Source organism: Perissodus microlepis, chromosome 11 (assembly GCF_051167445.1).
Source record: "Perissodus microlepis isolate ML-2025 ecotype Zambia chromosome 11, ASM5116744v1, whole genome shotgun sequence".
Taxonomy (NCBI): domain Eukaryota; kingdom Metazoa; phylum Chordata; class Actinopteri; order Cichliformes; family Cichlidae; genus Perissodus; species Perissodus microlepis.
Window position 1 is genome coordinate 16,938,584 of NC_140471.1, and position 23,928 is coordinate 16,962,511.

Here is a 23,928-nt window from a genome sequence, read left to right on the forward strand (position 1 = left end):
TCTTGTTCTATTTGCAGTTGTATTTACAAAAGAAGATTTGCAGTGCGCGTGATCTATTCTTCTGTAACTTCCACCATTGGCAGCTTCCCTAGACTCGCTGTCTTTTCCTGACTGGCAGAAAGGGCAGAAAACTTATGGAGATGAGCCAGTTTGTCTCGTTTTGAGGCCTCTCCTGCTTCGCGGTTGCTGGATAGTTTATAAAAGTAGCTTACTCTCCGACATACACTTATAACTGCCACTGCTTTTTAATGCACCTCTGTATATTTTTGTCTATAGAGCAGATACATACAGTGTTTATTTGAAATGCATTGGAACAGTATTTAAAGTGCTCAAATAAGATCACATAGTGCTCGATATAGTGCAAAAACTGCATAAATCCAAGACTGCGCCTTGTAACTTGTGTCAAAAGCAGAAGAGAATTACCATTAATAAATCATGTGTTTTTCAAGTTCGTTGATAACGTCTGGCTGGCCACTGAATGACAGTGGAGGTCTGCTGCAGACGTCAGAGACGCGACCTTTGTGGCTGCTTCTCTTATTGTAAAAAATGTGAAGAGCAGGAAGAGGAGGCGGAGGCCAGCTGAATAACTGAGATTTCAAGGCTGAAGAGCATCATGCCTGTTTTATGTCTGTGTGAGGCACAAAATGATCCTTTTTTTTTTTTATCTTCAGTTCCTCCTCTACTAAGGCAAACAAAGGAGAGAGGAAGGAGAGTAAAGACTGCAAGGCCTATAACTGGATTAGGACTGCTGTAGCCTAGAAATTACTCATCTGCACTAACTTGCAAAATATTAGAGAGAAATTACATAAGGTCTGTGAACGGCCGGTTTTTGCACCCTGTAGTAATGAGCTGAAGCTTTGTGTATAGTACCTCTGTGTTATTACCTTCATCAGGCTTTGCAGGGATTTTCTGACCAAATAGTGCTAAATTTGATTACACAGAAGAAGAAGAAAAAAATTAATCCCGTACCTGCAAAAGGCATGAAAACATTTAGTGATGGTTGGATCACCCCGTAGCAATGCACAATTAAATGTTTAGAAAGGAACGTGTTTTCAGTTTAACACAGCTGCATGTGTATGTAGAAAGCTCATACGGAGGTTTTTAGAACTAACCTATAATGTTTCACTTCATTTGAATCTCTTGAGGAGCTTCTCAGCACATTAGGCTTACTGAAAGTAAAAGACAACTTTTTGCCAACCTTTTTTTAAATAGGATATGAAAAGTGTGTATGTGTGTATGTATGTGTGTATGTGTGTGTGTGTATATATGGTAGAGCATACATACTATACTTTTGAGGAGTTATGTGTTTGTAAGCCGCAGGCGTGTCCACATTGTGCCACACGCACGCGGTCAGGTGGAGATGCGCAGCGGGAGGCTTAATGGAGAGAATCAGCTTTCTTCTTGGGTCATTCAGGATGGTGGGTTTGGGTTGGAGGGGTGGGGATGCATAGATAGTGGATGTTTGTAGGTGAATTTGCTCCCAGAAGTCCCCCATAGGCAGTCGGTGGCACAGACTGGAGGAAGGCTGCACATAGTGTTCCTAATATCGATCTATACCAGAGACAGCAGTGCTCTGGTATAGAATTTGAATTCACTGAGGTGCGCTTTGTTTTCTCCTGAGGAAAGATTTATGTACGAACCGATGAAAGCGTTCGTACGCCAGTGATAATCCGCGCGAATGCTTCTCGCCGTGCGACTCGCATCCCCCCCAGTTCAGTGTTGTGGACTGACAATTCTTCTCTCTCCTTCTCTGTCATTTGTGTCGTGCGTGTAACTCTGTGTTCAGAAGCGGGAGGTAAAAAGTTGCGCAGCACTATCCAGAGGAGCACAGAGACAGGCCTGGCGGTGGAGATGAGAAGCAGGATGACTCGGCAGGCCAGCAGGGAGTCCACAGACGGAAGCATGAACAGCTACAGCTCCGAGGGAAAGTAAGGAGACATGCACTGCGCTAATTCAGCAGCTTTTATATACACGAAAAGTTCTGAATTTCATTTGGTAACTTATATCAGGTTCTAGTCTAACTATAAACACCTGGTGGTTTTATTTTTATTTTTTCTTTGTTAATGTTTCAGTCTCATCTTCCCTGGTGTGAGGCTGTCCTCAGATGCCCAGTTCAGTGACTTCCTGGATGGTCTTGGCCCTGCTCAGCTGGTTGGGCGACAGACATTGGCTACTCCCCCTATGGGTGAGGACAGTTATCCTTTTTTTTCCCTTTTTTTTTTTTTTTTTACAGAGATTTGTAGCTTGAAATGATGAAAGCTTCACTTCAGACAAGTTAAAATCTTCGGTTTTTTGTTGGTTGTTTAGGAGACATCCAGATTGGCATGGTGGAGAAGAAAGGTGCACTGGAGGTGGAGGTCATCAGAGCCCGTGGCCTTGTGGGAAAACCAGGTTCCAAGGCACTGCCAGGTAATCACAGCTACTAAATGTGCTAGTCTATGTCAGGTATTCACAGAGTAAATAAAGGTAAGCATGACTTGGTTGCAGAAAGAGAAAAGGAAATCTTTCAAAAGCTCATCTCTCCTTTACGCTTTCTTGATTTCCAGCACCGTATGTAAAGGTCTACCTTTTGGAAAACGGAGTCTGCATAGCCAAAAAGAAAACTAAAGTAGCAAGAAAAACCTTGGATCCTCTTTATCAGCAGCAACTGCCGTTTGAGGAGAGTCCAGGAGGGAAGGTTTTACAGGTAAGAAAATTATTCCTTTAGACTGCAACAAAGTGTCACAATTAGCATTTCTCCTTGCAGTCTGCTGACCTCAATGCAAGGACACACAGCTGATACGGTTCTGCACATCAGATTGGCTTTTTCATAGCTATATAAGTTGTATTGGGGTTCATCTGATTGTTGGGGTTTTGTATTATTGTAGGGTCTTTACCTTACAATATAAAGCACCTTGAGGCAATTGTTGTTGTGATTTGGCGCTAAATAAATAAAACTGAATAGAATTTTGACTAAGACTGTTGACTTAATTTATTTTTCTAAACTTGCTCCATCCTTTAAAGTTTTTTTCGTTCTTCTTTGCAGGTCATCGTATGGGGTGACTATGGACGTATGGACCATAAATCATTCATGGGAGCAGTTCAGATACTGTTAGATGAGCTGGACCTGTCCAACATGGTGATTGGCTGGTACAAGCTCTTTCCTCCTTCCTCACTGGTGGACCCTACTCTGGCCCCACTGACAAGAAGAGCTTCCCAATCCTCACTGGACAGTTTCTCTCGATCATAGCAGCGTGTGGACTGATAGCGTTGTTGTAGCAGCCAGTGTTGCGATTACAGGTCACGCCCCCCCGGTTACACTGCATGCTTGATGTTGTGTCTTCTGAGCCTGTTTCTAGGGGTGCAAACGTGATCCTGTGTTTTGAGCAAAAACGTCACGCACACTGTGCATGTGGCGAAGCGTATCGCGAGCGCCTGGTAGCAGGGATTGCCAGGTGTTGTTGTTGTTGTTTGGAGGAAGCCGGAATGAACTCCTTAGCACGAGGAATCCGTCAATTCCAGGTTTTCATCCAATTCGAAGCCATGGGGGTCAACACTGGGAACCTCTGAATGAGTTCTACAGAAGCCCTTTTCGAATGAAAAATCTGTGTGTTGCTTGATTTTATTTTTTTTCCTGTGTCGTTTTCATTTCTTTTATTTACTTTTTTCTTTAAATGTCAGTGTACTTGTATCTGAAGGGGGTGACAGTGTTTCTAACCAGATGCTTGGTCACGCCACGCCAACAGACCTAGCCGTGTAGATGGAATTTTTGAGACCATCACTTTGGGTGAGGTGTGTCCCAGCTTGTAACCACACTCCCACAGACCCCAAAAAGAAAAAACCCTGCATACTCTACATATATCTACCCGTTCAACCCATACTGGTAAAGCACCGTAAAAGATTAATCAAATGCCACTTTAAAGTGGCTGCCCTCAACACCCCCTTCCCCCAAAAAATAAATAAATACAGTAACAATCCAAACTCCATGAAAAGATGTACAATCTTACCATATTTCTTTCTCTGTTGATATATTGTATGAAAATTAAATGAGATTTTTCTTTTCCCTTTTTTTAGTTTCTTTGCATGGACACAAATTTAGCTGAATAAAAAAAGAAAGAAGAAAATTATTTTCTTGAGGCTGTAACTTGCAAAAAAAAAGATGAAAAATAAACAGAATCAGCCATTTTCAACAATTTATATTATTTTTAAAGAAAATTTTCACTAGTGCATGGTTTTCAAGGGGAGTGAATGCAACATCGTGACTGAAAAAAAAAGGACATTGTTTATCATTCTTTAGACCATTCATGAATCTGCATTTTGCAGACATGCAGAAAAGGGGAACTTAAGAATTATTTAACAGAAAATGTTTATGTGACAAAAAGTGATAATGAAAATAAATGTAAATGATCTATTTCATTGTAAAAGGCTAATGCCTTATAAAGATAAACATAATGTGCAAATTGTACATGTTTCTCTTTTTCTTCCTTTCCCAGGGTACTTCTCATCGTACTATTCATTGCTACCATTGTTCAGTCCCCTGACATCATCCAGATTTTAGGACTGTTGGTTACTTTACAGTACTGTATCGTTTCACTATGTTTGTTTTCTTCCTTCTTTTGGATTTGGATTTGTTTAACAAGCATGTTGAAAAGGGTCTTTTGCAACATGGCTTGGGCACACCTTACAGTAACTCAGCATGTTTTGATAAAGATGATATTTGGAATTTTTGCAATTTCTTGTACAGTGCATGTCAACTTCATTACTTTTCTCCCTCACCTTAAATTGAGCTCTATGGCAAATTAGTTCTTGGTCTTCCTGGGCCATTTATTGACGTTTTAACAGAACATTCCACCCCACCCGAAAGTCACATTTTCTTTCAGGTTTTTGAGGAAAAAAAAGAAGAAAAAAATATGACAAGGAAAATATTTTATATTTAATGGATGCTGGCGAAACAGTTGTGATTGCAAGTGTATTTTATTTCAGTATTGTTGACGAACATGCAAAAATAATCTGTACTGGTACAGCAAAGAGGTCTATACCGAATCAAGAGACGGCAAAGATGCGCGACATGCGTGTTGCCATGGTTCAATTTTACATCACTGTTTGTGAAGATGAGCTAATCACAAGTTGACATAATAAGGGATATTGCCACAGAATTTTTTTTTTTCTTGTTTTAATGAAAATGAAATTACTTTACTATATTTTTGTTAGTTTTATTTAAAAGCCAAGACCAGTTTATTTTTTATTTTCTATTTTTAGTAATTAACAATACTTCTCGTGTCTGGGAAGTACATGAATCTTATAGTTGCAGTATGTCTGAATGAAACTGAATTGAGGCATTGTTCCTTTTCCACGTGAAGATAATGCATTTTAATGTCAGAGAAAAACCTTGTCGCTTTAACAAGCTACAGTATATATTTTCATTTTCATTGTACATACCTTTAGATGTCAGAATTTGAGTAAACAAGCTACCACAAGTAGACTGATAGATTCTTTTGGAAGAGGAAAAATGCCTCATGATGACAAAGACATGTTATTTATCCTTTTGAATGCCTTTTCATTTTCTCTTTTTGGTGCAATGTGTTAATGCCAAGGCTATGTCTTGGTTAAGTATGGTTGAGTACAGAGATTTATGTAAGTTATTTTTCAAATTAAAAATAAAAAAAATGATATTACACTGATGTCAAGAGTTGAGTGATGATCAAATTAACGCACACTCACACACGTAAGTCGAATACTTTCTACATCATCTTTTACATCAATGTGAATAAGTTGCTCTTTTTAGTTGTTTATAGACAGATTCTGATTTCATTTATTGACCTAACTGCACAATGTTGGCAGTTAGGTCACTTTTCTTCATGCAATAATGGTAAAGGAATGGTTCTAAATTTCGGTCCTTAGGATGGCTTGTTTTAGGTTTGTAGGTGTTTCCCCATTCCAAAACACCTGATTCAAGAGCTTGGAGAAGACATGTAAGGTACAAATGACAGAAATGTGATATCCACCTTTCATTTCTAAAGTTCCACACAGTGTAATGAGAAACATTTAGACACATAGAAACCCATGCAATCACACATGCATGCTATTGCACATAAACCATGCATGAGCACAGACAAAGAAACACAAAAACACAGTTCTTTGTGATTTGTTGCCTGACGGTGGTTGTGGCTCACCTCCTCTACAACAACCCCGGAGTAATTCATACAAATCAATGACTGATTGGAAGGCTGGGGGTTCAATCCCTGGCTGCTCCAGTCTGAAGATCCTCGGGCAAGATACTAAACCCAAGTTGCTCCCAGTGTGTTCATCAATGTGTGTGTGAATGTTAGACAGAGGGCACTTAGATGTTGAAGAGGAGTTTGCCTGAATATGTTTGTTAAATGGTGAATGTATTGTATAAAGTGATTTGAGTGCTTAAGTAGAGTAGAAAAACATTATCCATCCAGCCATCAAGTGGGACTGATTGGAGTCTTTGCCAGGCCGATTTTGGCCCCTGGGCCCTATGTTTGACACCCTAGATTTAAAGGTGTTTTTTTTGTTTTGTTTTGTTTTTAGTTTTGCTTTAAATCCTGTCCTCTCTGGCAGCTTTTGCAGTCAGAATAGCCAAACACATTTTGCTTTTCCAAAAACAGTTATAAAAAAATCTCTGTAGCCTCCTCTTATTCATGTGAATCTTTTATCTGTTTATTTATTCATTTCTATCTGTGTTATTTCAGTTATTGCATTAAAAAATAAAAAATAAACATACAGCACATGGAATAAAAAATTAGAAAATACACAGACACATGAATCAACAATCTTCTTGTAGTGGGAGTGTAAATGTGAGAGAGAGAGAGACTGTCTGTGTATGTGTCTTTGTCACAAACATTTCCTAATCTCTATTCAGAATCTGTAAGCAAAGGAGTCTTTACACACTGCTCTTTTGACTTTGCATTTATTCAGTATTCTCGTTCATATATGTGTAGTCAGATTATAGAGGTTGATGCCTCAAATCTGTTTTCTCTGCGTTGACTGCAGAATGTTCTTGATGGTGGAGCGGATGCTGGTCACAAACAGTTCATTTCCTTTCTTTGTGAAATGGACTCCGTCTGGTACAAAGATTGTGTTGTCGAAAAATTTCAAACAGGGATGTTCAATAATCACCCCTCCAAAGCAGTGGGCAGCCTTTCTCATGGTATGGTTGACAATCTCCCTGTCCTTATTTATCTTCCATGGACTTCCATACCTCCACACTTGGCGCTGATTGATACAGGAATAAGCAATCGTCATTGAGGGGAACTCTTTGTGCAGTTGCATCAATTCTGTCTTCATTATACCAGAAAGTTGCTGGGCAGACATGAGTCCTAAATCGTTGCCACCAGCGTGGATAATCAATATGTCAGGCGGGCTCCGTGTAGATAACTCTTCATAAAAACGTGGAAGGACGCCGCTCCAGCCCATCCCTCCTTTGCCAAACCATTGGACTTTGGCATTAAGTCCCAAATTCTCTCCAAACTTCTGTCTTGCTCCGAACTCTCCTCTTTTGACGTAGCTTGAGCCAACGATCCAAATGTTTCTAACTTTCTGGTCTTCTGGCCTCTTTTTCTCCATCACTTTGCGTTCAGAGGATCTGGCATCATTCTGGAAACTCGTGGCCGTATCGTTCAATTTCTTGCCTTTGAGTCGGATCATCGTGATAGAGGCGCTTTTTGGGATGCTTGGTGGTGTCACAGCTGATTCATTCTTGTCTGTGTCTTTCTTCATCCTTTTTCTTTCTGAAGAGCAGGCCTCAGTGATGCTTCTGCAGTTGGTTGAAATCTGACTGAAATTTCTTTTCCGTACAGATTTCTCTCCACAGATTCTGCGTTTTCCCCTTGCTGGGGAGGAGCTGTCAGCACTTCTGCTGCAATTTTGTGCAGCATCATGCTGGAATCGCTTTCTCTTTAGTGGGAGCTTGACAGGGTTTAAACCCAGCTGATCTTTCTCAGACACTGGCGACAGGTTTTGGCGCGGCATTCTTGTAAAAAGATGCTACACCACTTGGCTGGATTCAATAAATACAGCAACGGTTTTCCTGAAGCTTGTCAGTGTATTCACGATGTTTCTTCCCCAAAAAATTTTCAAAATGCGATATTTAGACACTTAAACAACGAGCTCTGATTTTTGTTGTGCACTCACGAAGGAAGGGCAGTGAAATGACTGTAGCCTCTGCTCTATATGGGTAGTTCTGTTGTGACGATACACCTAGTAACTCTTTAACAGACAAACATTCTGCACAGTGAAGATGTTTTTATTTGAATTTTTTGTTTTTGAAGTTTATGGGATGTTTTAGAGAGAATTTTTGCTTTCCCATCAAAACACAAATAAATTCATATGAATACGTTTAAAGTGCACTATACATGTAAACAGTGATTATTTACTCATATTGAGTTAACAGGCTTTTTTCCTCTCAAATATGTGATTATGGATGCTTATTTCATGTAATAACTAGACCATTTGCAGTGGCAAGTACATACATTTGATTTTATGTGACTGTGACAGAGTCTCATGTTGCAATGAATGAGTCCCAGTCAGTGTGCAGATACAGGGAATCCGTTTAGATGTTAATAAAACCAGTGTTCCTGTGTCAGGGGGCTGGGTCTGTGAGTTTGTTTAATACTTTTGATTGTTATATTGAAATCATGTAAAGTTCTTGTGTTATTATTTTAGTTAAGGTTTACTTGCGTTTTGGTCTAGTTATGTTTCTTCTGTGTCTCCTTGCTTGTGTCTTTTGTGTGCCCCCTGTCTCCCCATGTATTTCATGTCTTCGTGTTGCATGTTCTATTTGTCAAGCTGGTGTTGTCTTGTCTACGTCCCTTTTCTCTTTCCTGTTTTATTGCAAAGAGTCTGGTGTTCCATGTTAAGTGTGTTTAGTTGTACTTCCCCTGTGGCGTTCAGGTTCACTTGTGTCAGCTGTTTTCTCCATTACCCTCCTGTGTATTTAAGTCCTCTTTCTCACTAATTCATTGTCGATTCATCTGTTTTCCTCCCTCCACGTCACGTCAGCTTTCTCATAATCCTGTTCAGGTCCATGTTTCTTGTTTTCTTGCACCTGCTCAGATTTATGTTCATGTTTCTCTTGTCATAGTTTTCATAGTTATTCCCAGTTTAGGTTTTAGTTTTACTTCTCGCACCTGTTCGCCTTGCTTTGTTTTTGTGTTCATGCTTTTTCAGCCAAATCAACGGCTCGCTTTTTGATTAAACTTCATTTCAGTCTCTCCATTGTCTGCTTTTCGGGTCCACACCACAAACACACCGGCTGCTCTGTCGACAACTTACTTCGCTTAATGTTTCAATTCAACAGGGTTGTGCAAGTTTTTTTTCCAATTAAACCTAAAAAAAAGGCATCTGTTGTTTCTACTATGAAGGAAAATACCACAACTTTCTGAAGTATTATTTTCTTTGTCTGAAAAATCGAAGCCTGTTCTAAAGGTAATTAGCTAAATACACTCGCTAAGTATTCAGGTCACGCTCACAAATCAGTGAAAATGTTTTCTTTTTATCACCTCTCTCTGAAGCAAACATTCAATGCTAGCCTCAGTGTGTGAATAAAGTACACAGAACTTAATGTGCTGACCAAGACAGTGCTGAAATTCTGATGTTAAGCATTACAACATTGAGGTTTTGCAGATCACATGACCACCAGAGATGGGCAGTAACGCGTTACTTGTTACTAGATTACCGTTACTTTCCCGTAGGAACGCTGCGTTACTGCGTTACTAAAACCGTGATTTTTTTGCGAGAATGTCTCATGACAGTGACGTAAGCGAGTGCGCCGTTGGTGACAACAGCTGTGTGCAGATCAACAATGGATCATATATCGATTGTGGGAGAGAGTATGAGCGTGCAGCGTTTAAAGCCTGGAAGTACTGACCTTATTTTGAGTTTGATTCCATAAAAAGTGACAAAAACATTAGCGTCCGTTGTGCGTGGGAAGAAAACTTTTTACAGCGAAAAAAACCCCTAAACTTCCAAGCAAGCACTGAGTGCGCAACGACGTATTGGGAAATTCACAGAGAAACTCGCGGATTCTTCAACTGACCGCGGCACACCTGCACCAGGGTAAACCTCCGCCTACCCAGTCCTGCTTTACAGGTGAAAATAGAGCAACAGGACCGCTGAGTCTTTGACTTTATTTATTTTCTGCTGTGTTTTACTTGCATCTATTTGAAAGAGTGAGTGTAAACACAAAAAATATTTTATTTTATGTGCTGGAATGTGCAGAAAATAGGTTTAAATGTTAAACTAATTTATTCAAGTCAGAGAATGTTGCATATAATTAAATTTTTGCTTGATGCATAAAGTTAAAAGATTAAAACTGATAAAACAAGTTAAAAAAAAGAGACTTTTCCATTTGATTACATTTTGTATGATGGATTATGCAGAAAAAGTAGAATTGGGCTGAAAGATCTATCACTTTATCACCTCTTCAGGTTGTAAATCGTGTTTTTAAAAAGTAACTAAGTAATTAATTACTTTTGAAAATAAGTAATCAGTAAAGTAACGGGATTACTTTTTTGGGGAAGTAATCAGTAATTAGTTACTGATTACTTTTTTCAAGTAACTTGACCAACACTGATGACCACTAACCACTTAACGTTAAGTTGCCTGCCATTTTGGACATGTGACAAACATGATGACCATATAGGGTCAAATGAATACAGTCACACGGACCTTCTAATTCTATTGAATATTAGGATTCTCTGAAATCACCTACTCCTGTAAAAGGGTATTTTATCATTGTTTCTGCAATATGAATATGTTACCCTAAATACACAAAATTATTGGTATTCAGTCCACTCACACATTCGTGCAATACCGCCTTGAAATTCTTAGTAAAGCATTAGATTTTTATGTGAAAAGGATATTTTAGTTCCACACACCCCACAGTCATAATTCAGCCTCTGTTTACTTCTGCTTGTGGTTGAAAAATAGGGATGACTACAAAATGACTAATGACAAAGGCAAGAGTCTTCCTGTTTCTGTCGTATTTAAGGCGACTGCACTCTACATGAATCAGAAGAGCTGCTGAGCTTTATACATCAGGCTACTACTTTGCCTTTCTGTTCAGCACAAGTGTCTTTTTGGGCACAGTATTTGTTAATGATTTTCTTATAACCTGCCATTTCATTCCAATTTTGCTTTTGCTTTTCAACGTCTACTTTAATATCCAGGATGCTTTTCTCATGGGTTACAGTAAAACAAAGCCTTAAGGATGTGGGTTTTCAAGCTGTGGATGTGTTCACCACTGGTAAAAGGGATGGATTCAGAAGAACAATCCTTCTCCTCCTCATCTGTAGCATCTCCAGCCTCCTGCTCAGCTCCCTGCTCCTCCTGTACCTCCTCTTCGCTCTGGACTATGAGCTAGCAGTGGCTGGGGGGATTGCCGCCTGCTTTGGGACACTGCTGACTGTTGCCCTCTTCCTATCAAAGAGAGTAAGGTGTTTAGGGACTCTTTTTGTTATATCCATTTTCATGAAAAAGAGTAGGAACTTGCTGTTAACTGCTGGAACCAGCTTAGTGGTTCTTAAGAACATCCGTAACACTCTGGAGTAGGGCTGCCACAAACGATTATTTTGATAGTCGACTAGTCACCGATTATTTTTGCGATTAGTCGACTAGTCAGATCATCATCCATTGGACGTAAAACATACAGCTTATTGCACCAGCAGCATCTGCTCTTATATAACTATCATTAGCTTACAGCTTTAAGTGTTTAAGGTATGTGCTAACTAAAAATAAAGACAATATGATAGTTTATTAAATTTTAATGAAATTTGCAGATTGTTTCGGTGAAGTTTAATAAACTCCTTGCTATCTAAAATATAACAGGACACTGGAGTATATTCTCGAGCATCTCACACTTCTGATAATCAGTTGTCTGCTTGACGTTTATTCAGTTGTGTAAAAACTATAACTTTAATCTCAGCCAAACCGATTTACCCAGGAACAAATAAAATACTAAAAAAAAAAAAAAAGCCAAACAATAACATTTTTAAGTTATCTAAGTGACTTATATATGTTTAACCTGAGTAGCGAAAGTCCGCCGGGAGTTTGAAAACGATTTGCCAGGAGTCCGGTGTTCTCACGGCTCTAGTGAGCCTTGCCCCCGGCTCGCTATCGAGCTAGTGGGTAACAGACGTCTCCGAAAACGTCGGAGCGCTTTTGAAAATATGTGGTGTCTTGATAAACTGAGCAGATATTTCAGGTTTACACAGCTACATTCTCACCTGAAAATATGTTAAACGTTTATTTTGTGACCCAGAAAGAATAATAAGCGTAATATTAAAACTAAGTAGCTGCCGCCATTGTTGGAAACTGAGCTGGGCTGCGCTATGAATTCTGGGACACAGCTTCTTCTTCTTCTTCTTCGGGGTTTAACGGCAGCTGGCATCCTTGTACATGCAGTGCTGCCATCTTCTGTTTCAGTCCGTTATTACGCTCTTAAATCCTACTACTTATTCCTGCGTCTTTTGTGATCTTACAAAGCTTAAAATGACGCGTCGACTATTAAATCAGTCGTCGACGATTTTGATAGTCGACGTAATCGTGACTAGTCGACTAATCGTGGCAGCCCTACTCTGGAGAACCTCTCGCTGCTGGTCAGGAGTATGATTTGCAACCTGAAGGCAAAAAAAGCCTCCATCATTGCTCCATTTACTAACTATGTTCAGATGTTGAAGTGGATCGGAGACATGCTCAAAGGGGTTACAAACCTGGGAGTAGTGAGATTTGACTCCCAGCTCAACGTCTCTCCAAGATTGGAATCAGAAGAATTCAGGCAGAGGCTCGCAGGAGCAGAGCAGAAGCTCAACGAGACTGTTAAATATGCACAGGCCCTGATGAATACAGTGAGCTCAGTGACCGACAGGATGTTTCCTGCCATCAGCTTCCTCGTGCTCATGATGTTTATAGCATTGCACATAAAAAAATACTGCAGAGACATGAAATACAAAAACAGGTTCATCAGCAGCAAGTTTGTTCATTTTGACGAGAAGCAGAAGGCGGAAGGAAAATCACACGTCCTTCCCCTCACGGCAGAGGAGGAGCAGCTGTACACCTTCATTCCCTCCGCCCGTCCCACAACAAGAGAAGGGAAAGCTATGGTGAAATTTGGAATTCCAGTTGTCTCCCATTTCATAGCTTGGGTCATATTCATAACTGTGGACGCCTTGCTGTACTGTTTTGTTGACATTGTTACAACAAGGTTATCAGAGCTGGAGCCATTCCACATCCCTTTGTTAATGAGCATCAAAGTAAGTACACCGTAGTAAATATTTATTTATTTTTTTAATATTTTCCTCATCTCAACCACAAAAGACTCACTTGTTTATCCTTGCAGGGGATTGCAACTTTAATTGGAATGTCTCTTGGACAAGAAAATCATGAAAAAGACTTTTCCTACTCTGTGACTCTGTTTGAGAAGCAGTGCCTCCCCAAACCCAAGTTGTTGCTATATAGTTCTGTAATTCCACTGACTTCCATCCTGCTCACCCTGCTTGTTATGGCTCTGATGGCAACCAAAGTCTCCCAGCTAAGGTTGATGGTCTGTGAACAGTTCTTCCCCTCTGCTGCAGAGGAGAGAGTGGAGTACCTCCACGGCAAAATCCTGAGGAAAAGATTCAAAATGAGAAAGGAGAAAAACAACTGCAGCCTCAGGTCACTTATTACCAAGGTGCATGTTAACATATTGCTTGAGAATAACTATTGCAAGCCAAAAAAAAAGAAAAAAAAAAGCCAAATCTCTAATTATGTAGTTTTTCTGTTCTTCTTCATCAGCCGTATTTCTGGTTCCCGCTACTGTTTCATTCTAAAGAGGATCCACAAAGTATCCTGTGAGGAAAATCTTCTCCACACAGACACTCTAGTGATGGCGGTGCTAGTCCTGGTGCAGACTGACAGATCAACATGGATGGTCCGTGGAACTCGTGGAGAGAAATATCAGCCTTATACTTTAGTCTGTCAATGAGAACTTCTGAACCAAAGTCTCTATTTTTGCCTTGTGCGGTTAAACACTACAGTATATTGCAAACATGTTACATCAGGGCACCTACACCAAAGAGCACCTTCCACGTATGTCTGACATTCAACCGTGTTTGATAAAACATCATTATCTGACACAATGAGAATGTATTGGTATCTTGCACCATGGCGGTGTGGAGATCCAACAATATTTATTTATTATAATAATTATATTATTAGTTTCCTTTTGTTTTTTAGAGGGAGACCATTCTACTTAAGCCCATTCTCTGCATAAAAAAGTAAATCTCTGTTATTCTTTTTTTTCCCCCTGTCCTGTCCGGCACTGTAGCACTTAGAATTATTGTCTGAAGGCCAAGAAAAATGCCCAGCAGATTTGTTTTCCCAAGTGGATCATTACGGCTTTACCATACTGGTCCACTTGACTGATCTTTATTTATTTATTTATTTAAAGTTTTAAGTTATTACAGTCGGAACAGACATGACCGGGGGATAAGAAAGGGAAAGATGCAGACAGGAGAAGTTCAAGAAAAGGAGAGGGAAAGATTAACAGAGGGGAAGAGAGACAGTGAGAAAAGACACTACACATCTGCTAAAAGAAGAAAACAAGCAAAACGAGAACAACCTCCCCACCAGCTGAAGAGGCCCCCAGTTCCATCGATGCACCAGAGGCCGTCCACACCAGGGTTGGGCCTCCGTGCATGCACCCACCCACAACCTCGGTGACACACCAACCAGGACCCAAGCCCCAAAGGCCCAGCCAGAGCCCCAGCCCAGAGGCAGAGCACGCCCAGAACCCCAAGTCCACTCTGGACCCACCCAGAGTTCAGCTAGACTACCAGGTCGGTAACCTTCGTCCGCCAGCACAGACCCTCCTCCAGCCCTGCTGCAGGCAACCACCAGGAAGACACCACCCAAGAGCCACAGATCCCCATTCAGTTCAGTACCCCAGCCCCCAAGAATCCCCAGACACCCCAAGCCTGTACCTACCCCTACATCAAGCGCAATAATGAAGACGGGAAGACTAATATGATCTTTCAGACGGTCTCTATAATGGTTAGAATTAGGATTATTTTTATTTTTCCAGTTCATGAAGACAGTTATCTTGGCAATGCATAACCATGTGGGCTGTATTCATCTATGTAGTGACGTCATCCAAGATGCCCAACAAGCGGACTAGAGGGAAGGCTGGAATCAGTGGCGGTCCTAGCCTGTTTGGCGCCCTGGGCGAACACTCCCTCTGGCTGCCCCCCACCACGATGCCGCCCCGGGCAACCGCCCGTGTCGCCCGTATCAAAAACTGCTACTGGCTGGAATGTTACATTTCAGATACTTTGATAAGTCTTCACATATCCAGCACCAAACCCTCTGAACTGGTGGAAAGAACCAAACAGCGTAACTGTCAGGTTTATTGCCTTGACAGTGTGAGCAGTTGTTAGAAGACATGAAGCCCATCTTGAATATCCGTTGACCTGTATAGTGCACTCTATGTAGTATTTTGTATTGTATTTTGGTCTAAGATGACTGATAAATCCACTTCCCATTTTGCAAAAGGATATTGATTCATCTATTTTGGAGAGTGTCCAGTATATTTTAGACAGTAATTTGGGGTTTTAAGATTAAGAAATTGTACCACACATGATCGTGTTTGTAATTCAACTTGATTAGGCTTAAACTTTTTTTATTATAAATTTAATTTGTTGATATTCTAAAAATCTTTTCTTGTTAATCCCATACTGTACAACTAGTCTGTCAAATGGAATAAAGTCCTCCTTCTAATATATATTCCAAGGATTTAATTCCTTTATGACTCCAATCTGGGAGGTTAATCATATTATTTTTCTGTAGTATGTCAGTTTTGTTCCAGATAGGTGTACATTTGCATGGGATTAATGAAGACTCAGTCATTTTAAGAAACTCCCATCGTGCTGTCAGAGAAGAGCTGATGTCGACTCTTTTAAAACATACATGTAGTTTGGTGTTTGAGCTGATAAATGGTAGGTCCGAAATCTCTATATTATTGCATAGTGCCTGTTCTACATCTAGCCAGGGTGCATCTAAGAGTGATGTTTTAACCATCCCCAGTGTTGGTAAGGGTACTTTTGAAATGTCTTCCACTACAGATTACAGAATACATGCCCCAAAATGTAGTTTGTAACGTATTCCGTTAAGTTACTCTGAATACTTTGATTACTTACTATATTGTCATGCTTTTTACAACTACATGAATGTACTTTTGCTGTGTGATTTATTAATATTACTGAAGGCTACTCGCCATACCAATACCACCTAGATTTTTAAATCCTAATATAAAATCAGTGCCAGTAGGGTGGACATTAGGTGAGGCTGCACTTTTTGCAGCGATCTCATATAGAAAACTTTCAATGTATGTTATTTCAAAATACATCATAATTGTTCTTAGTTACCAATGCTTAAATATATATGAAAATAAAGGAGTAACAAGTCAGGTTTTTTTGAGGTAAGGTAAGTATACTACTACTATATACTATACTTAGTTCTGAAAATTTTGTTGGTTTAGCAGAAAAACAAAGAATATATCCACTGAGTACCTCGTAAGTGTGAATATACGTTTTGGGCCACGAGCCGTATTTTGGAGGGGCTTAACCTTGCCCAACTTCTGGGTACTTTAGGAGACACACATTATTAACATTATGACTGTAAGTCATTTTACGTACCAGAAAATAGAAAAGGATATTTAAGTAATAGGAAGTTCATCATGCACATCTTGCTAGTTTACCGCTTGTTGATTATTTTCAGTAAAGCTGGAATACCTCCAAAACTTCTGAATAAACCAGTACAACAACATCTGACTTTTTCTCCAGCACCATCTTATGATTGCACTGTAAGTGAAATGACATGGGTACAGATGTTAGCCACATAAGGTATTAATTCTCTTGATGGTTTAATACCTAATGTGGATTATATGCAGTAGTTTGGGTTAGTGCTAATTAGTCTCTTTTTTTCCCCAGCACACTTAACAGTACATAATGCACATTATACTTGTTGAACATTAGCATATAAACATCGTCACTGTGAGTATTCAGCAGGCTGACCTCAGTGCTGGTATGACTGTGGGCACAACTGTGCTTCTGTGAACCATTTCTCTGCAATTGTTTTATATTATATTTAACATTTATCAGAATAAATATGTACTCTTTGCGCCCCAGTTCTCACCTGTAATCCACCACCTACTGTGTCATTATTATTCAGAAAACTAGAGCAGTATACTACGATTTATGGCATCACGTGACAGCTCAGTCTACTAATTGATGATTGTGGTAACCGTGGCGCAATTAAAGACCATAAGCTAAGAGGTATTACCTTGATTCAACAGAGCTGCAATGAGCTCTCAGCAATAGGAAATACATTACTTACCTATTACATCATGTTCATTATATAACATGACACAGGAAGAATTTTATTATGAATCAACCCCAAACTATGATCATTTTGCCACTATCAGTTGTGATGGTTGCAGTCAGTCCTGCTGTGAATAAACACCTAATTATGTTTGTTACATAAACTATCAACTAAAGAAACCGCAGTTATAACCTCACTTCTGCATTTTACCTCTGTGCAGAATGTAGAACAGCGATATTTGCTTACATAATCTAAGACAGATGTCATTTGCATGTGCAGTGAGCAGCACTGTCCTCTTCCTACTTATGCACTGTCACCGTTCATTAGCATCATGCAGGTGCTGTTTCTTCACTCAGCATAGGGACAGGTCACAGCCTACTGACTTTATACGTCACGCACACTGTGCATGTGGCGAAGTGTATCGCGAGCGCCTGGTAGCAGGGATTGCCAGGTGTTGTTGTTGTTGTTTGGAGGAAGCCGGAATGAACTCCTTAGCACGAGGAATCCGTCAATTCCAGGTTTTCATCCAATTCGAAGCCATGGGGGTCAACACTGGGAACCTCTGAATGAGTTCTACAGAAGCCCTTTTCGAATGAAAAATCTGTGTGTTGCTTGATTTTATTTTTTTTCCTGTGTCGTTTTCATTTCTTTTATTTACTTTTTTCTTTAAATGTCAGTGTACTTGTCTCTGAAGGGGGTGACAGTGTTTCTAACCAGATGCTTGGTCACGCCACGCCAACAGACCTAGCCGTGTAGATGGAATTTTTGAGACCATCACTTTGGGTGAGGTGTGTCCCAGCTTGTAACCACACTCCCACAGACCCCAAAAAGAAAAACCCTGCATACTCTACATATATCTACCCGTTCAACCCATACTGGTAAAGCACCGTAAAAGATTAATCAAATGCCACTTTAAAGTGGCTGCCCTCAACACCCCCTTCCCCCAAAAAATAAATAAATACAGTAACAATCCAAACTCCATGAAAAGATGTACAATCTTACCATATTTCTTTCTCTGTTGATATATTGTATGAAAATTAAATGAGATTTTTCTTTTCCCTTTTTTTAGTTTCTTTGCATGGACACAAATTTAGCTGAATAAAAAAAGAAAGAAGAAAATTATTTTCTTGAGGCTGTAACTTGCAAAAAAAAAGATGAAAAATAAACAGAATCAGCCATTTTCAACAATTTATATTATTTTTAAAGAAAATTTTCACTAGTGCATGGTTTTCAAGGGGAGTGAATGCAACATCGTGACTGAAAAAAAAAAAGGACATTGTTTATCATTCTTTAGACCATTCATGAATCTGCATTTTGCAGACATGCAGAAAAGGGGAACTTAAGAATTATTTAACAGAAAATGTTTATGTGACAAAAAGTGATAATGAAAATAAATGTAAATGATCTATTTCATTGTAAAAGGCTAATGCCTTATAAAGATAAACATAATGTGCAAATTGTACATGTTTCTCTTTTTCTTCCTTTCCCAGGGTACTTCTCATCGTACTATTCATTGCTACCATTGTTCAGTCCCCTGACATCATCCAGATTTTAGGACTGTTGGTTACTTTACAGTACTGTATCGTTTCACTATGTTTGTTTTCTTCCTTCTTTTGGATTTGGATTTGTTTAACAAGCATGTTGAAAAGGGTCTTTTGCAACATGGCTTGGGCACACCTTACAGTAACTCAGCATGTTTTGATAAAGATGATATTTGGAATTTTTGCAATTTCTTGTACAGTGCATGTCAACTTCATTACTTTTCTCCCTCACCTTAAATTGAGCTCTATGGCAAATTAGTTCTTGGTCTTCCTGGGCCATTTATTGAAGTTTTAACAGAACATTCCACCCCACCCGAAAGTCACATTTTCTTTCAGGTTTTTGAGGGAAAAAAAAGAAGAAAAAAATTGGACAAGGAAAATATTTTATATTTAATGGATGCTGGCGAAACAGTTGTGATTGCAAGTGTATTTTATTTCAGTATTGTTGACGAACATGAAAAAATAATCGGTACTGGTACAGCAAAGAGGTCTATACCGAATCAAGAGACGGCAAAGATGCGCGACATGCGTGTTGCCATGGTTCAATTTTACATCACTGTTTGTGAAGATGAGCTAATCACAAGTTGACATAATAAGGGATATTGCCACAGAATTTTTTTTTTTCTTGTTTTAATGAAAATGAAATTACTTTACTATATTTTTGTTAGTTTTATTTAAAAGCCAAGACCAGTTTATTTTTTATTTTCTATTTTTAGTAATTAACAATACTTCTCGTGTCTGGGAAGTACATGAATCTTATAGTTGCAGTATGTCTGAATGAAACTGAATTGAGGCATTGTTCCTTTTCCACGTGAAGATAATGCATTTTAATGTCAGAGAAAAACCTTGTCGCTTTAACAAGCTACAGTATATATTTTCATTTTCATTGTACATACCTTTAGATGTCAGAATTTGAGTAAACAAGCTACCACAAGTAGACTGATAGATTCTTTTGGAAGAGGAAAAATGCCTCATGATGACAAAGACATGTTATTTATCCTTTTGAATGCCTTTTCATTTTCTCTTTTTGGTGCAATGTGTTAATGCCAAGGCTATGTCTTGGTTAAGTATGGTTGAGTACAGAGATTTATGTAAGTTATTTTTCAAATTAAAAATAAAAAAAATGATATTACACTGATGTCAAGAGTTGAGTGATGATCAAATTAACGCACACTCACACACACGTAAGTCGAATACTTTCTACATCATCTTTTACATCAATGTGAATAAGTTGCTCTTTTTAGTTGTTTATAGACAGATTCTGATTTCATTTATTGACCTAACTGCACAATGTTGGCAGTTAGGTCACTTTTCTTCATGCAATAATGGTAAAGGAATGGTTCTAAATTTCGGTCCTTAGGATGGCTTGTTTTAGGTTTGTAGGTGTTTCCCCATTCCAAAACACCTGATTCAAGAGCTTGGAGAAGACATGTAAGGTACAAATGACAGAAATGTGATATCCACCTTTCATTTCTAAAGTTCCACACAGTGTAATGAGAAACATTTAGACACATAGAAACCCATGCAATCACACATGCATGCTATTGCACATAAACCATGCATGAGCACAGACAAAGAAACACAAAAACACAGTTCTTTGTGATTTGTTGCCTGACGGTGGTTGTGGCTCACCTCCTCTACAACAACCCCGGAGTAATTCATACAAATCAATGACTGATTGGAAGGCTGGGGGTTCAATCCCTGGCTGCTCCAGTCTGAAGATCCTCGGGCAAGATACTAAACCCAAGTTGCTCCCAGTATGTTCATCAATGTGTGTGTGAATGTTAGACAGAGGGCACTTAGATGTTGAAGAGGAGTTTGCCTGAATATGTTTGTTAAATGGTGAATGTATTGTATAAAGTGATTTGAGTGCTTAAGTAGAGTAGAAAAACATTATCCATCCAGCCATCAAGTGGGACTGATTGGAGTCTTTGCCAGGCCGATTTTGGCCCCTGGGCCCTATGTTTGACACCCTAGATTTAAAGGTGTTTTTTTTTTTTTTGTTTTGTTTTTAGTTTTGCTTTAAATCCTGTCCTCTCTGGCAGCTTTTGCAGTCAGAATAGCCAAACACATTTTGCTTTTCCAAAAACAGTTATAAAAAAATCTCTGTAGCCTCCTCTTATTCATGTGAATCTTTTATCTGTTTATTTATTCATTTCTATCTGTGTTATTTCAGTTATTGCATTAAAAAAATAAAAAATAAACATACAGCACATGGAATAAAAAATTAGAAAATACACAGACACATGAATCAACAATCTTCTTGTAGTGGGAGTGTAAATGTGAGAGAGACTGTCTGTGTATGTGTCTTTGTCACAAACATTTCCTAATCTCTATTCAGAATCTGTAAGCAAAGGAGTCTTTACACACTGCTCTTTTGACTTTGCATTTATTCAGTATTCTCGTTCATATGTGTAGTCAGATTATAGAGGTTGATGCCTCAAATCTGTTTTCTCTGCGTTGACTGCAGAATGTTCTTGATGGTGGAGCGGATGCTGGTCACAAACAGTTCATTTCCTTTCTTTGTGAAATGGACTCCGTCTGGTACAAAGATTGTGTTGTCGAAAAATTTCAAACAGGGATGTTCAATAATCACCCCCCCAAAGCAGTGGGCAGCCTTTCTCATGGTATGGTTGACAATCTCCCTGTCCTTATTTATCTTCCATGGACTTCCATACCTCCACACTTGGCGCTGATTGATGCAGGAATAAGCAATCGTCATTGAGGGGAACTCGTTGTGCAGTTGCATCAATTCCGTCTTCATTATACCAGAAAGTTGCTGGGCAGACATGAGTCCTAAATCGTTGCCACCAGCATGGATAATCAATATGTCAGGCGGGCTCCGTGTAGATAACTCTTCATAAAAACGTGGAAGGACGCCGCTCCAGCCCATCCCTCCTTTGCCAAACCATTGGACTTTGGCATTAAGTCCCAAATTCTCTCCAAACTTCTGTCTTGCTCCGAACTCTCCTCTTTTGACGTAGCTTGAGCCAACGATCCAAACGTTTCTAACTTTCTGGTCTTCTGGCCTCTTTTTCTCCATCACTTTGCGTTCACAGGATCTGGCATCATTCTGGAAACTCGAGGCCGTATCGTTCAATTTCTTGCCTTTGAGTCGGATCATCGTGATAGAGGCGCTTTTTGGGATGCTTGGTGGTGTCACAGCTGATTCATTCTTGTCTGTGTCTTTCTTCATCCTTTTTCTTTCTGAAGAGCAGGCCTCAGTGATGCTTCTGCAGTTGGTTGAAATCTGACTGAAATTTCTTTTCCGTACAAATTTCTCTCCACAGATTCTGCGTTTTCCCCTTGCTGGGGAGGAGCTGTCAGCACTTCTGCTGCAATTTTGTGCAGCATCATGCTGGAATCGCTTTCTCTTTAGTGGGAGCTTGACAGGGTTTAAACCCAGCTGATCTTTCTCAGACACTGGCGACAGGTTTTGGCGCGGCATTCTTGTAAAAAGATGCTACACCACTTGGCTGGATTCAATAAATACAGCAACGGTTTTCCTGAAGCTTGTCAGTGTATTCACGATGTTTCTTACCCAAAAACTTTTCAAAATGCGATATTTAGACACTTAAACAACGAGCTCTGATTTTTGTTGTGCACTCACGAAGGAAGGGCAGTGAAATGACTGAAGCCTCTGCTCTATATGGGTAGTTCTGTTGTGACGATACACCTAGTAACTCTTTAACAGACAAACATTCTGCACAGTGAAGATGTTTTTATTTGAATTTTTTGTTTTTGAAGTTTATGGGATGTTTTAGAGAGAATTTTTGCTTTCCCATCAAAACACAAATAAATTCATATGAATACGTTTAAAGTGCACTATACATGTAAACAGTGATTATTTACTCATATTGAGTTAACAGGCTTTTTTCCTCTCAAATATGTGATTATGGATGCTTATTTCATGTAATAACTAGACCATTTGCAGTGGCAAGTACATACATTTGATTTTATGTGACTGTGACAGAGTCTCATGTTGCAATGAATGAGTCCCGGTCAGTGTGCAGATACAGGGAATCCGTTTAGATGTTAATAAAACCAGTGTTCCTGTGTCAGGGGGCTGGGTCTGTGAGTTTGTTTAGTACTTTTGATTGTTATATTGAAATCATGTAAAGTTCTTGTGTTATTATTTTAGTTAAGGTTGACTTGCGTTTTGGTCTAGTTATGTTTCTTCTGTGTCTCCTTGCTTGTGTCTTTTGTGTGCCCCCTGTCTCCCCATGTATTTCATGTCTTCGTGTTGCATGTTCTATTTGTCAAGCTGGTGTTGTCTTGTCTACGTCCCTTTTCTCTTTCCTGTTTTATTGCAAAGAGTCTGGTGTTCCATGTTAAGTGTGTTTAGTTGTACTTCCCCTGTGGCGTTCAGGTTCACTTGTGTCAGCTGTTTTCCCCATTACCCTCCTGTGTATGTAAGTCCTCTTTCTCACTAATTCATTGTCGATTCATCTGTTTTCCTCCCTCCACGTCACGTCAGCTTTCTCATAATCTTGTTCAGGTCCATGTTTCTTGTTTTCTTGCACCTGCTCAGATTTATGTTCATGTTTCTCTTGTCATAGTTTTCATAGTTATTCCCAGTTTAGGTTTTAGTTTTACTTCTCACACCTGTTCGCCTTGCTTTGTTTTTGTGTTCATGCTTTTTCAGCCAAATCAACGGCTCGCTTTTTGATTAAACTTCATTTCAGTCTCTCCATTGTCTGCTTTTCGGGTCCACACCACAAACACACCGGCTGCTCTGTCGACAACTTACTTCGCTTAATGTTTCAATTCAACAGGTCTCTCCTTGACAGGGTTGTGCAAGTTTTTTCCAATTAAACCTAAAAAAAAGGCATCTGTTGTTTCTACTATGAAGGAAAATACCACAAGTTTCTGAAGTATTATTTTCTTTGTCTGAAAAATCGAAGCCTGTTCTAAAGGTAATTAGCTAAATACACTCGCTAAGTATTCAGGTCACGCTCACAAATCAGTGAAAATGTTTTCTTTTTATCACCTCTCTCTGAAGCAAACATTCAATGCTAGCCTCAGTGTG

At 39.4% G+C, this 23,928-nt stretch overlaps 4 protein-coding genes across 27 annotated transcripts in view; 2 read left to right on the forward strand and 2 right to left on the reverse strand.

Annotated features, from left to right (window-relative positions):
* Nucleotides 1–5,660, forward strand: part of rims2a (regulating synaptic membrane exocytosis 2a) — a 151,311-nt gene extending 145,651 nt beyond the window's left edge. For all 24 annotated transcript variants that reach the window (XM_084942718.1, XM_084942722.1, XM_084942724.1 and 21 more), the window contains 5 exons: nucleotides 1,787–1,928; nucleotides 2,073–2,185; nucleotides 2,308–2,409; nucleotides 2,547–2,686; nucleotides 3,026–5,660. In XM_084942718.1, coding sequence (XP_084798844.1) covers nucleotides 1,787–1,928; nucleotides 2,073–2,185; nucleotides 2,308–2,409; nucleotides 2,547–2,686; nucleotides 3,026–3,229 — 701 coding nt within the window. In that variant the 3' untranslated portion in view covers nucleotides 3,230–5,660. The remainder of the gene's footprint in view (nucleotides 1–1,786; nucleotides 1,929–2,072; nucleotides 2,186–2,307; nucleotides 2,410–2,546; nucleotides 2,687–3,025) is intronic.
* Nucleotides 5,661–6,917: 1,257 nt separating this feature from the next.
* On the reverse strand, nucleotides 6,918–8,307 carry LOC146377467 (uncharacterized). The gene has a single exon (XM_084942743.1). The coding sequence runs from the start codon at nucleotides 7,972–7,974 to the stop codon at nucleotides 6,967–6,969; it is 1,008 nt and encodes a 335-aa protein (XP_084798869.1). The 5' UTR covers nucleotides 7,975–8,307; the 3' UTR covers nucleotides 6,918–6,966.
* A 2,784-nt stretch (nucleotides 8,308–11,091) lies between these two features.
* On the forward strand, nucleotides 11,092–14,987 carry LOC146377468 (dendritic cell-specific transmembrane protein-like). The gene is made up of 5 exons (XM_084944537.1): nucleotides 11,092–11,549; nucleotides 12,572–13,253; nucleotides 13,340–13,656; nucleotides 13,777–13,832; nucleotides 14,614–14,987. Exons 1-5 carry the CDS (start codon nucleotides 11,173–11,175, stop codon nucleotides 14,985–14,987), a joined length of 1,806 nt encoding a protein of 601 aa, XP_084800663.1. The 5' UTR covers nucleotides 11,092–11,172.
* A 6,294-nt stretch (nucleotides 14,988–21,281) lies between these two features.
* LOC146377469 (uncharacterized) lies at nucleotides 21,282–22,485 on the reverse strand. The gene has a single exon (XM_084942597.1). It carries the CDS (start codon nucleotides 22,345–22,347, stop codon nucleotides 21,340–21,342), a length of 1,008 nt encoding a protein of 335 aa, XP_084798723.1. The 5' UTR covers nucleotides 22,348–22,485; the 3' UTR covers nucleotides 21,282–21,339.
* Between the last annotated feature and the right edge of the window lie 1,443 nt (nucleotides 22,486–23,928).

Bases quoted from the DNA above. Each gene is read 5' to 3' on its own strand.
- LOC146377467 (XM_084942743.1), bottom strand. From the start codon at position 7,974: ATGCCGCGCCAAAACCTGTCGCCAGTGTCTGAGAAAGATCAGCTGGGT.
- LOC146377469 (XM_084942597.1), bottom strand. From the start codon at position 22,347: ATGCCGCGCCAAAACCTGTCGCCAGTGTCTGAGAAAGATCAGCTGGGT.
- LOC146377468 (XM_084944537.1), top strand. From the start codon at position 11,173: ATGCTTTTCTCATGGGTTACAGTAAAACAAAGCCTTAAGGATGTGGGT. The intron at 13,254-13,339 runs GTAAGTACACCG...TTATCCTTGCAG, and splicing joins CTTTGTTAATGAGCATCAAA to GGGATTGCAACTTTAATTGG. The intron at 13,657-13,776 runs GTCACTTATTAC...CTTCTTCATCAG, and splicing joins AAAAACAACTGCAGCCTCAG to CCGTATTTCTGGTTCCCGCT.